General features: G+C 42.0%; 1 protein-coding gene and 1 non-coding gene across 3 annotated transcripts in view; both read right to left on the reverse strand.

Moving 5' to 3' along the window:
• Window positions 1-1,259: 1,259 nt before the first annotated feature.
• Window positions 1,260-14,178, reverse strand: part of Nedd1 (NEDD1 gamma-tubulin ring complex targeting factor) — a 41,435-nt gene continuing 28,516 nt past the window's right edge. For both annotated transcript variants that reach the window (NM_001106779.2, XM_039078693.2), the window contains exons 9-15: window positions 11,704-11,832; window positions 9,304-9,351; window positions 8,264-8,463; window positions 6,814-6,970; window positions 5,889-6,045; window positions 3,436-3,502; window positions 1,260-3,039 (exon numbers count right to left, since the gene is read on the reverse strand). In NM_001106779.2, the coding sequence (NP_001100249.2) occupies window positions 2,935-3,039; window positions 3,436-3,502; window positions 5,889-6,045; window positions 6,814-6,970; window positions 8,264-8,463; window positions 9,304-9,351; window positions 11,704-11,832 (863 nt within the window). In that variant the 3' untranslated portion in view covers window positions 1,260-2,934. The remainder of the gene's footprint in view (window positions 3,040-3,435; window positions 3,503-5,888; window positions 6,046-6,813; window positions 6,971-8,263; window positions 8,464-9,303; window positions 9,352-11,703; window positions 11,833-14,178) is intronic.
• LOC120094015 (small nucleolar RNA SNORA79) lies at window positions 5,099-5,241 on the reverse strand. Its single transcript, XR_005487708.1, has one exon. It is a non-coding gene; the product is annotated as a small nucleolar RNA SNORA79 (small nucleolar RNA).

The raw sequence follows: 14,178 nt of genomic DNA on the forward strand, positions 1-14,178 counted from the left end.
GGTGTGGTCCCAGCCAATTGTAACAATGACTCTCAATTGGCTATAAATTTGTGTCATTTCTGGTGGGCTGCCCCTAACATATGCATGAGTGTGTGTAGCAGGATGAGAATCTTCTTCTGGACTTTATTATACAATATTGATGTTATATGAGTGTGTATGCCAGAATGAGAATCTACTTCTGGACTTTATTATACAATATTGATGTGATTATATTTACATGTATCTCTTATCTTGGCTAGTTGTACCTTTTAGTGAGGAATTATGAAATGTAAACACTAATGTGCTATTTTTCCTAGATTGCTTGGTTACTCAAATATTTTCACATATCTAGATGTTTCATAGTACTGAGGCTTTCAACCCCTGATGTGCATGCCACACTTGTTAAGTTTGCCTTCTTCTTGGAGAGCACAGTGCATGGGTCTTTTATCAAATCCATCCCTCACAAACTCATGTTTTTATACTATTCCAAGTGGCATCTAACTTTCTCATTAAATGCTGCTCACACAGAAATGAGGCTTTTGTATATTCACCTGCACCTGGGTTTTAAATCAGGAGTGAATGCTAGCTTTGTCAAACAACATTCAAAAAGAATATTTGCTTTGTGATAGTCTTTTCTTAGACTGCCTCGTTATCCCAAGTTTGCATCTTTGGGAGGTTTCCTTTGGCTATATCATTTAATAGGCTGCTGGATTTGAACTATTAAAATGTGATGTAGGATCATCAGGATGCTGTCACCTTTGAGTAGCAGAGTGTTGCTGGCTTTTGTGAGATGGGCATCTTACCCTGATTTCAAAATACTGCAAGCACTTGTTCAGCACAGGGTGTTTTCTTTAAATATTTGAAAGGATTCATTAGTTTTCATACTTGGCTGTGTGTGTGCATGTGTGCACGCACTGTGCTGCGTTGCATGCACACACGCATACATACACACACACACACACACACACACACACACACACACACACACACGAGAAATACTTGTAGAATAGGTGATTTCTTTCACTTCCAATATCGATCATTCATGTCTGGTTTTCTCAATAGTGTGGCTGGCTTATCAGTTTTATTGCTAGGAACTACTGCACACTTCACTATCTTCGTTGACTAATTTTGTTTTCCACTGCATTCTTTCTTCTTCTTACTGGGGCATACATATTCTTCTACTTGCAGGTAGAAGCCAAGGTCACTAACTACAGGGGTCTTCCCTTTTCTCAGATACACTTTGATGCTATACATTCATCTACAAATAACACACGGAGTGGTTTGCACAAATTTTAAGGATTTATTTAATCATATAAGAGGAAGAGCAGATGGGGATGACAGAGAGAGAAGGGGAGGAGAGGGGAGGGAAAGGGAGGGGAAAGGGAAGGGAAGGGGAGGGAGCAGAAGGGGAGGAGAGAGTACTGTTTTGTTGCTATGCATTAATAACAATCTTGTCTATTGTTTTCAAATTCCTAGAGGGAAGGTCAAGTCCCCTCAGTATTACTCCATTTCAGCTAGGGGTGAAAGGTTCATGCTCAGACCGTCTACATTTTGAATACAAAATTTATTGTCCTCAGTGCTTAAATCCATGACAAGTGTTCACCTATACACATGTTCTATCAGATCCCCCTTAATACACAATATATACACCTATAGAAAAAAGAAGTAGGAAAATATTAATAGATTAAAATGTAGTATATAGACAAAGGACTTCTGCATTCTAACATTGTTTGAGTGACATATAAGGGGACTTGTTACAAGTCATAGTGTCACCATATCTGCTAAGTAAAGGCCACGGACACTTGATACACAAATAGACTTTCTGAGAAGCTTGGGAAAAGTCCTGCTCCTGATCCACTTTTGGAGATAATTATTCATAAGTTTATATTTATTAAATACACCCTAACAGCTTCCACCTCTTTAGAAACCCAGTTAGTAATCTAAGCTACATTTTAGTAAACATCTTGATCCTGGAAAGCAAAAGTGGGTAGCAGATCTCTGTATAAAGTACACAGATGAAATCTTTGGGCAAGAGGCATCCAACACCATCAAAGTGTGGGTCACAGCAGGCAGAGGAACATGGTCAGTGCTGCCAACGTGTAAATTCTTTGCATGATGAATCTTTATAAATAATATTATGGTAAGGCTAAAGAGAGAAAGTGCTGTTCACAGCACATTGTAATTAGAAAAAGTTAATGGTAAACAACACAGAAGAAATAATCTATCCCTTTCAGTTGTGAGGAAAAAAATGGCAACAATATGTAATATTTAGTATCTTATAAGAAAATTTCACTGATCCTAAGTTGAGTCATGGTAATGAAAATCTGAGAGTATGATTTTGCATTTCGTTAATTCATTAGACAATCAGCAGATATACATAGCCCTTGAATCTTCCAAACTCTTAAAAGTTTTTCCTATATAAAGTTAGGTAACCAGAACAAAGTTACCATGTATCTGTACAACACAAAATGTATTACATATATACTAAATAAATAAGTCATACCTGATGTCGTCATGTTAACAAAATAATTACGAAACTGTGAAAAAATCCAATTGCCACTTTAAAATTATTTCTTTATAAAATAGAAGGTATACCAGGGTTTTAAACATTGGCTACCTAAAAAAATTTGGAATACAATTTGTCCATCAAAAATATATCTGTTTTAAAAAGTCATTTACAAAACATAAACCCATTCTTATATGAACATTTTTTTTTCTTTTAGGAAAAGGGCACTTAGTGTATAGCTAAGGCGATCAGAAAATAAAGATCCTGTTGACTTCCCCACTAGGAAGATGGTATTCCGTGCAGTTTTAATATAAAAATATAATATGTCTGACAGAGATGGAATAGTGCGCGCTGCAGAATCCGTTTTCAAGGCCATGCGAACAATACTGGTTCTGTGTATTTCAGTTGCCAGAAACCTAACTCATAACAAATCAAGGTGTCCAGAGGCTTCAGAAGTGGGCCCGCAGCCTTTTGTTTTCTTCTCGCAGCCTTTCGATCTCAGCCACTAAGCCTTCATTCACTGAGTATCTTTCCAGCAAAGAGTGCATTTCATTCTGGAAAAGGGGACATGCATGGTAAATGACGGCTCACCACACTACCCAGCGAGCTGTCACACGAGCTGAGCTCCGATGCTCAATTAGCTAGCTGAATGGCATGCCGTGGACCCAACCAGGAAGATGGCAAGAGAAATTAAATATGAGGGGGTTTACAGTCACACTTCTGGGGATCTCTGTTATCAAGAAACAAACCTGTTCTTTGATAGAAGCCTCAACTTTCACAAGTTAAAATGCACATATGTAGCTGACATCTGCTTTGCTTAAAACATCCCCATCTCTACTGACTTATATTAGCGACTAGATGTAACAACTGAATTAAAAACAGATTGTTTTCTCGTGGATTCTCCTCAGACCCTCACCCTTCCACATTCTTTAGGACACTGCTATACATACCAGTTGCATATGAAACTGTTTAATCATTTCCACTTGCAGATTCACAATGTCCCTATGGCAAGCTTCCCTAGAAAGAAAGTAAATCCCTGTTAGAACTGGAACAATGTTACAGCTTAGATCATCCCCTCACAAAGCATTTCCACTGTTTAAGTGATTAGGGATTACTCACAGGTTTACCAGGGATGTGCCAGGCAGTACAGTGACTCCTTTACTTGAAAATTAGGAACCTGTTAATCTCTACAATGATAAAGGCATTCTGCGATGACGACAGAGCAGTTCTAATTCATTAATTCATGTCACACAGAGGGCTAACAGACTGCGAGCCCTGGCTGTCCTCTGTATCTCTCACTGTGCTGCGCCCTTCTTAGAGACAAGCTCACTGGAGAGACGAGCTGTGAGGCAGGCTCCATCTAGGACTCAGAGCCTCCACTGCTGAAGGGAAGGGAAGGGAAGGCCTGAGCCCACCTCTCTAGAATCAGCAGACACCAGTGAGCTGACACTCGGATGCCTGTATAATAATCAGGCAGTAAGTACTACATGTTCTATTAGTATTAACTCTGTTTAGGCCTTCATAAACACTCCCCTCTGCTCTCGTGTGTGGCACCATCCCTCCTCTCCGTGGACACTGCTAGAGTTTATAACCATGTCTCTTCTCATGCTATTCCCATACACTTTACTGGAAAATAAACCTCTCTTCAGCGATACCTTCCTAAATTTGCCTGAGAAAACTGCTCCCTTCTGTTTCCAGCATCCTTTCACTTGCATTAGACTTAGCTGTTACCCGGACAGTTTTCCCATCAGGCCATAAATATTTATGGTGTCCTCAGAAACTCTTACATCTTTTAAAACCATGCACTGAAAAGAAGGAGACACAGAGAGAAAGAACTGGACTGCTCATGAGCTGTGCAACTGTCTCAGTACAAACAAGTCCTAATAAAAACACCAGCATAATTTAAAAAGTCCAATACACACATACTGAGAAATACTTCTTACTGAGAGAAACTGATGGTCACTTAATGGAAGGGACAGGACAGATTGAGGATGTGACGTTAAGAGATGAAAAGGCAACATGCCCCAAGACAGGAACAATCACACAACAAATGCTTTTAGGACAGACCAACCGCCACAGCAAGCTACGTACGAGAAAGCAGGAGACAGCCAGACTCACTGCGCTCATACATGCACTTTAGTCCAGTTGTTACATGACAAAACTCCTGTCACACTGTCTACAGTACCCTATTTGCCAATCATGAACACACACACACACACACACACACACACACACACACACACACACACACACACACACGTCCTTCCAGGATATGATGTACTTATTCTAAAGAAACTATGGCCACCGTGGGAAGATTCCCACTTCTGCATTAATATCTGATACATATAAACTAGGTACACCAGAATTACCAAAAAGATGATCTTTCAAAGAGAGAATCTCTAATACTTAAAATGTATTTTAAATATTTTAAACATTAAAAAATTTGCACCAGTTAAAAACTATACATCTTCAATTTTCTTCTCATTAAAATCCCAGTAATTATAAGTTAGAAGGGGGGGGGATCTCATAAAACAGTTAGCAACTGAAAATAACTTCTAAGGCCTGAAATAGCCATGAAAATGAAGTGGTGATGTTCTAGAACATGTTAACATTTTTTGTTTGATTCTGAAAATTTCAGAGAATATACAGATAATCTCAATATCTTAATATTCTCTGAGTGAAAAAAATCTATTTTAATTTATGATGACCTAAAATCCTAGTGCCATACCTAAAGGCAACAGGAGGAACAGTCATCAAACAGAACTTTATAATGAAAATTCAAATGATAGAAAGAACAAAGTCAAGTTACAGAAAGATTCACACACACACACACACACACACACACACACACCTGTAAGATCCTGAAGTCACCCATGTAAAACCATTTAGAAGTACATTTAAAGGTGCCTTTCGGGCCTGGTGAGGGGCTGCACTGGCTACAGGCACTCGCTGCCAAGCCTGAAGACTGAAATTTCATCGCCAGAACCCAGACAGCAGCAGAACTGACGCTGCAATCTGACCCCAACCTCCACGTGGGTGCAGAGGCAAATACTCCCTGCCCTACTCCCACACAAAATATACAACAAGCACAAAAGGTCTGTTTCCCACGTGCCCTGCTGTAGAGCACTTAAAGGTGGTCTTTAAGTACTGGATGTGAGAGGACATTTGAGTATGTAAACATCTGCCCACATGTGAAGACTCAGAATCCACAAGGTCATGCTGCACACCAGACTGCAGGCTTGGCAATGCGCCTTTCCACAGTACACAAAGATCAAAACTCATGTTTTCCGTTTTTGTGGTCATCATAACCTAGACACGTGTGAGTTACCAAGATGAGCTCTGGCTCTGGTTTCACCCAGGTAGAGACAAACTGAGTGACTGAGGTGAGCAGTCTCAGTGCTACCTGAAGTCATCCAGGGTTTCTTGTATCATGTTCTGAATGAAGCGGATCTGGACAGAGGTAAGTGGCGCGGCCGGCCGACTGTTCCCAAGGGTGTCGACTATTTTTTCTGAGAGTGAACTGGCTACTCCAGCAGTGACGGAGGAGGCTGCCTTTGGTACTAGAACAAATGGAGAAAATATTGATAGTTAGCTTGGACTAAAAGACATCAAGCATTTCTAAATAAGATTTGGTAAAGAAAGACTTGGGAAACTGCAAAAAGAACAGTGTTCCTATGACATTTAGAAAAACCCACTGTCTGGAGTCCAAATTTTAGAAACTTTCTATGACATTATTTCTAACAGTCATTTATCTGTATATATAAACTGCCAACTGTCTAATGTCGTAACACATGACAGAGGGATTAATCTTGAAGAATCCCTGAACCATTTTCCCTTATAAAAGATGTCTGTGACAAGTTGCAGCACAAACCAGATAAACCAGGACGACTGAAAACAAACAGGAGGGACGCAGGCTTGAAGCAGCGCCACTGGCAAAGCCTCTCTTAGACATCTTCTCTTAGAGGCCAGCTGAGCTCCCTTAAATGCAACTGGGTCTTATGTGTCTACAGCATAAACTCTAACTATAAAACCTAATACAAATTTTCTACAGAATTCAAGCCCTTCCAAAAAGCCTTTCTTCATTATGCACGCGGAGTTAAACCAAGCCCTTGTATATTAGACTGAGAGAGAGGCTCATGTCAAACGATGAAATCAGGGTTGATGGATTTAACAAACTCTCGTGCCTTCTAACAAGAAGCTCAGCGGTCTATAACGCATTCCTTTGGTGTTATCTGGCCCATGGTTGTTCTGTTCATCCCTTAAAAGCAGAAAAGCCAGGGACCTTTCCAACTGCACATTTCAAACCTGAGGCCCTTCACTGTGCTTACCTGGGGTTGAGGGTCCATTGACTGAGGGTTCGTGCATCAACTGGACTTCAATATCTTTTTCTGGCTTTTCAAACTTTTCAAGATTTCTTGCTTGGTTAGATGATGGACAGGTGTTTAGAATTCCAGGTTCAGCACCAGAGGAGATCAACTTTGTAAACTTGTATTTAAAACAAACAGTCACTTTAATATGCCATTTCTTTTTTTTTTTATTCATTTATTATATATGAGTACACTGTAGCTGTCTTCAGACACACCAGAAGAGGGCATCAGATCTCTTTACAGATGGTTGTGAGCCACCATGTGGTTGCTGGGAATTGAACTCAGGACCTCAGGAAGAGCAGTCAGTGCTCTTAACCACTGAGCCATCTCTCCAGCCCTAATATGCCATTTCTTATTTTATCCTATTACCCACAAACTTTGTATCTGGTTCTCACTGCTCTCCCCACAGGCAGGGTCAGGAAAATGAGAGACAGAGAGAGACTGAGAAGAAGCCAGTGCTAGCAGCACAGCAAGCATGTTAATCAAAATGTGCATTTTACAACAAGCTAATCTACTAAGCACTTGCTGACTACACACGATAATGCAAATCCCTGGGAGAAGAAGGAGGGGAGAGAAGAGAACTCTGGCCTTTCATGTAGTATCTAGATGGAAATACTGCAAACTAAAGACATTTTTTGTACTTCTGGCTTGATTCTCTTTTGTCTTGTACTTTTAAGTGTAAATAAGAAAAAAAACACAGCTATTTGAATACCTATAGGTTGACCTTCCTATAACCTGAGACCCAAGGTGCTAATACTTTAGTCATTCTTAGCACCCTCAGATTTGCTCTACCACTAAGAACCACTTGATCACCAGCTTGCTTTAGGCTGCAGTAGAAATATGTTTTAAAAGAATCTCACATACATTCCCCCAACCCCCACCCTCCCACACACATATCTCCTTTCTTTTACGTCTCCTTAAGAAATCAGGATTTTACTCAGGCAGACCCAGTGAACTGAAAAATATGCATAAAAACACATCCACCAGTATTTTAGCTTTACTTTTCAGAAGTAAGAATTAATTGGAAATTTCTTTTCTTCAATAAGAATGAAGAACGCACACAGATATAGGGTGATAATATACATTATTTTAATTTGATTTTTCTCTATTTAAACATGAGGTTCAGTCTTTCCCTTGCCTTCATGAGAATAAAAATTATTTCTCCTCAAAAAAAAAAAAAAATTCAGTTATAAGGTATTCTCTTGCAGATATGTGGTTATCTGTAGCCCAGACAAGGTTTGACAGGTTTCAGAACTGTTCTTCAGTTATTAAAAACTGGCATCAAGATTTAAACCTATGTTCCTGCCTAGTAAGTACACAGCATTAATAATTAAGACACAGATACTGGCGGCCGCCCTTTTGAGTGATAAACTCCAAAGTTTAAGTTCGGGTATTCCTTTTGGGTGGATACCTGCTTCAAGGAGTCCTTAGGCTCCGGCTTCCCAAGGTGTGCCTTCTTAGACTCGGCTGACAGCTCGTGACTCTCATGCTCTTCCTTCCCTGTCCCCATAAGGACATTAAAAGGGCTGGAGTGCAGCACCAGAGTGCTGGAGGAGCCTGCATTCTTCCTCAGGGGGAACACCGAGTTTAGCTGTGGTAGAAAGTCAAGGCCTGGAACAGGAAAAGAAATGCCACATTCATAAGATGTTTCCCACCTGTAAACTCTTGGTATAAGCACTTTCTTAAAATAACGGCCAAAAAATGGGCAAAAGGGGGTGGATCTGGACTCGGAGGGCTGGCTTATTTCTCAGCTAAGATGATGTGGACTCGTGGGGTAAATCCTTTAATCCTGACACCACTTCCTATGTGGAAGTGTGGAAATGAGCACTGGTGTGCTCAGAGAGTTGCAGAGGACAGCCTGTGCTACCTGGCAAGAACGTCTTAACAAGCTTTTTTCTTTCCTTGTGGAACTCTGAACACTACAAACCACAGCCAATGAGGCAGCTAGCTCTGGGTAACGGAGAGCTGTGATTTGTACGTGTCTGTGACAGCCCCTAAGATGACCCGAGGACCCCGGCCTTAGGTTCCCGCGCTGAGCGCATCCCTCTCGGTGTGCAGAGTTGGACTGAGGAAAGGAGTGTGGCTAAAGGGTGTGCTGTCTTCCAAGATCAGTTGGCGAGCCTCTCGGCTGCCCTCCATCTCACTGCCCACTAGGAGGGAAGCAGCTGCCTGCCCTGTTCTCAGCTCAGCTCAGATGGCCAAGGACGCAAGAAACTGGTCTCTCCAGCCAATGCCACACGAAGGAGGCAGAGCGGAACGCAGCTCTGGCCATTCCTTAACTGAAGCATCAAGACAGGAGAGGTCAGGAGCCAGTGAGCACCCGGCCAGTGCTGTGGAACTCCACACAGTGTGCCGCCATGTGTGCTCCCTAAAGCTGAAGGAGCGGGGGTCCCAGCAGCGAGAGCAGCAGTACTGCTTATCTTCATGAAGACACTTCTCAGGATGTCTTACCATCTCCTTTGCCTACAGACTCGTCACCTCCTTTGTTGACTACAGCATCTACAGTAAAATAAGAAAATCAAAGTAACTTCCTTATTGCAACATTTTTACACGACCTTTTAAATTTTTTAAAAATTGGAAAAAAAAAAAAAAAAAAAAAAAAAAAAAGAAGCTGAGGCAACTTGGGCTTCCTACTTGCTCTCCCAAGAGGGCAGGGGCAGGGACTGACACCAACACTCCTGAGCGTGAGTAAGGCCAGAAATCAACACCAGACCCATTCAGGAGTCCCTTTCATTCTTTTATTTCCTGCAGAATCCCACGGTCATCTAAGGGGACAGCATTGCAGGAATAAGCCCAGAAGTAGGTGCTGGCAGCCCACAAGCCAGTTTCCCTCATTCTGTTTGGTATCTTTCTGATTTGGGCAAACTTCCAATACAGTTAAACTTCAATTTTTGTATGTTTACACTAGAGATAATGCCTCGATAAAATGCCTCATAAAATTGGGTAATTAATCAAAATATGAATATTTTACAAGTAATACAATGTTATAAAGGCATATGGCTTTTTTGATATTAACTTCAACCATAGACTATTGCTATAATTATTCATTTACCAATACATAACAAAAATTGTGAACTGAACATTAACATATTAACAGAAGAATGGGAAAAAGCCACTAACAAATACACCAGAAATCCAAACAGCCAATAAGCACATAAATACCTGGTCAGAAATCTTCCCTATCTGCATGTTCATTCGTTCATTCATTCATTCATTCATTCATTCATTCATATTCTCTCTCTCTCTCTACCTCCCCTTCCTCTTCTCCACCCCTCTCTCTTTTTTTTAAGATTTATTATTTTATGTATATAAGTACACTGTAGCTGTCTTCAGACACACCAGAAGAGGGCATCAGATCCCATTACAGATGGTTGTGAGCCACCATGTGGTTGCTGGGAATTGAACTCAGGACCTCTGGAAGAGCAGTCAGTGTTCTTAACCCCTGAGCCATCTCTCCAGCCCTCCACCCCTCTCTTGAATGTACCAGATTTTTGTGTTAGTTGTATGTTAGGCAACTGCTCAGCTGATCTTAGATGCCAATACCCCTAACACACAAAATTCTTGGATTTGTCTTAATATAAAAATTATTTTTATCTAACAGATGAAGAAACTGAGGCACAAAGATTAAACCTTTTCCCTAGAGAATTTCACCCTTGAAATTAAAACCAATTTCTAGTCAACAAAACCAACATTATATTTGTCCATGTTCTCCTAAAATTAAGAAGCCTCGTAGCCAGGTGGTAGAGGCCCAGGACTTTAATCCCAGCTCTCAGGAGGCAGAGGCAGGCCAATCTCTGAGTTCAAGGCCAGCCTCATCGACAAAGAGAGTTCTAGTATGGCTAGGGCCACTACACAGAGAAATCCTGTCTCAAAACAAAACAAAAAACTGGATGAAGCCTCAGTGAGGGGAGACACACACCTCAAATTTTACTTCTGAAAAACAGTGCAGCAACCAAAGGGGAAGCCAGGCTGTTCATTAATTCAATCTTGCAAAACAGCCCCTCCTTGAGTCTTAAATATATAAAAGCTGCAACGTGGTGTGTGTGTGTGTGTGTGTGTGTGTGTGTGTGTGTGTGTTGTGTTGTGTTGTGTGTGTGTGAATCCTCTACTACAGACATTTAGAGACTGTCTGGTTTTTCAATATTACAAATAAAACTGTAAACACACAAATCTTACAGATGTGTGTGAATATTTTCTGAGGTAAATTAGTAGAAATGGAATTAATAAGGCAGAAAACATGAATAATTTAACTGTCACACTGCTCTCCAGATAGTGGCCTCGGTACTGACACTGCTATTAGCAGTGAGACCATCCCATTAAGGAACCTGAGCCTTGGAAGAACGGAAAAGGCCCAGCTGGACAAGGATATACACTGTGTCCATGCATCAAGGTGACGAGGTGACTTCTACAGGGGAGTGGCAGAGATGATATAACACACATGAAACTGTCATATACAAGTGCACAGGAAGAGGCAGTCAGTTACCTAGCCATGGGAAAATGAAGTAAATACCAAATAAATACCTAATCCTTATTTTTGCATAGCAAACAACCAAGATTTTAGGGGTTTATTTGAAGCAGCTGTAAGTCAAAGACTGTCTATAATGGTGAACTCCGTTAAGACACTGTTGGCCCCTAAGCTCAGAGGCTGAGTGCTGGCTGAACACACAAGAGACCGGGAGGAGGCCTCCCTCCTAGTGGTGGGACTGGAACCGCGCACAATGAGCAGCATTCGCTTGGACAGGGCAACTTCTCACCTATCGGGTACAGACACTGAGAACATGGACAGACCACTGTACGATTCAGACCCTCATCTACCAGCCGTATAGCCCAGCCCTGCCTGAACACACTTACCATCTCTAATTGGTGAAAACATGTCCCCTAAACTACTCTTCCCCGTGTCATCAAAGCTGGAGAAGTCTTGACTTTTTCCAGCATCAGTTTCCTTAGATAAGATATCTGTATTTTTGCTTCGAGGCAAACCTTGGAAGAAGGAGACACAAGAGTCGGTGTTATTACATTCATGTAAATAGCTGCTAACTTGACTGCAAACTGTTCATTACCCACCCTGGTGCACGTTTATAATTAAGCATCAAGAAAGAGCAGCAGAGCATGTCAGTGAAGGGCTTCTCCAGTCATGTGCTCACACGTCACTTCACTGGAAGGTTCTAATATCGTTAGCATGCTTCTGCTACCCTCTTAACGCACACTAGATGCAATCTATGCTTCTTGTGCCTATGACCGCCTACAACCGACTAAGACAAGTCCACAGGGCAGACAGCATGATGCCTACCAGACTACAAGAGACAACAAACATTTGCTCTCCAACCTGTAGAAAGCAGGCCTCATATCCCCAGCTAAAGTCTTCTTCCATTGATAGTGGACGCTTACCTCTCCTTACTGCCAGCATTACGCAGGCAGCTAGAGGACAAGTACTCAGTATGTCCCTAGCAAGGAGGAGAGGCGAGCGCCAGACTGTAGAGTGCAGGAGGTGAGAGCAAAGGGCTTGCTGCCCCTGGCTTTTGGGCTGAGGCTCTGCGGGAGAGCACGGGATGAGGGCCATCTTGCCCGTGTTAGTGCTGAGCTCCAGCTTCCGACTGGCAGAGCTGCCGTACACTTTAACGGAGCTTGGTGTGGCCTCTCAGTCTCAAACGGAAGCTGGGAAGCCAGAGATGGAAAGGAGGAACAGGCCACTGGATTTCTGAAGCTCGCAGGGCTGAGGAAAGGAACTTAAAACGCACCAGAGTGTCTGTGTATCACAGCCTGACGGGTGCTTCCAGCAGGGGCCCAGCCTGGCAGCGACACACCTCTGGGAAGGAGCACTGGGGGCTAAGGACTTGGGGTTAACTCTGTTACACAGGGACAGGGCTGAAAGCAGATCAGAGGGGAGGAGGGAGGGGCTCGCCTCCCTCGTCTAGGTTTTCACATGTTTGAATGAATAAAGCAGAGGGTTAGTATCATAAAAACATAGCACTGAAGCCTTACTTTTCACTTCTTAAATTGCTGTTTCCCACTTAAACTGAGGATCAGTAACAAATCAGAGGTTCTTTTCAATTACTCAATCGGTTAACTTGAATAGAAACAGGAATTTTTAAAACTTTAGATTAACTGTAGATTAATCTCAAAATCAGCATCCTGGTTATGAGGATGACCGCAGTATCACTACTCTATCATTATTGTCCCATGTGACAGACACTTCAGATACATTTTCTCTGATTGCTGTAACTGTCTTAAATGTTAACGGCTTAGAGTATAAGCAGAAAACAATAAGACAGAAGTGGCCTGGAGATGGCTCAGTGAGGAAGGTGCTTGCCCTAAAAGCAGCAGAATATGAAGAGGACCTGCAGACCCCACAAGGAAAAGAAAGCAAGTGTTTGCAGTCCCAGCAATGGCGAGGCAGAGGTAGTACAGGGAGCTCTGTGGCTTCCTGGCCAGCTACCTTGGCAAGTTCCACGCCAGTGAGAAACCTTGACTCCAAAAGTAAACCAGACAGTCCGTAAGGAATGTGACACCTGAAGCTGCTGTCAGGCACACACAACACACATGGACCTGTACAGACAGACAGACACATGCACACACACACACACACACACACACACACACACACAAACACACATGCACCTGCACAGATACACAATCACCCGCACAGAAGCATGTTCACATAGACACACTCATACAGACACATACACACAGCATACATGCACAGACACACATACACAGACACACACACATATACACAGACAGACAGACAGACACACACACACACAATAGACACACACACACACACACACACACACACACACACACACAGCAAGTAGGCTAAGCAAAGAGGGGCCTGTGTATGTAAAGCAACAGGGAGTAAGGAAACAACTGGGAACAAGCTCACGGAAGTCTGAGTTTGCCAAAGCTCAAGAACTCACCACTGTGACTAAACCTCTCTGAGCTGACTGTTGCTTCAAAATAAACAGAAATCTGTTTGTGGGGACAAAGCAAAGGTTCTTTTTGTCAGAACTGTTTAGACTGTAGAGAGCTGACACTGAAAGTGACACAGCAAACCCAGGCCCTCTTTGCTAGTAAGTGTGGTGATCCTTAAGGAAGAGCAGTTTATTAGAAACTGACACTCTATTTCCCAGTTTGTAAACCACCATTTCAATCTTTTAAAATCATGAAAAAGAAAAGAATTGCAGAATTAGTCATGAAAATCATGGCAAATGTCATAATACAGTTAATTAAGCATTTTAGGAGACATTACTCAGTTATATTTAAAAAACAATTTCTTCTAAGTAAACAGCCACAGTGTTTGTCTCCTTAAAACTGGACATAGTTATT

The sequence above is a fragment of the Rattus norvegicus genome, chromosome 7, assembly GCF_036323735.1.
Source record: "Rattus norvegicus strain BN/NHsdMcwi chromosome 7, GRCr8, whole genome shotgun sequence".
Lineage (NCBI taxonomy): Eukaryota > Metazoa > Chordata > Mammalia > Rodentia > Muridae > Rattus > Rattus norvegicus.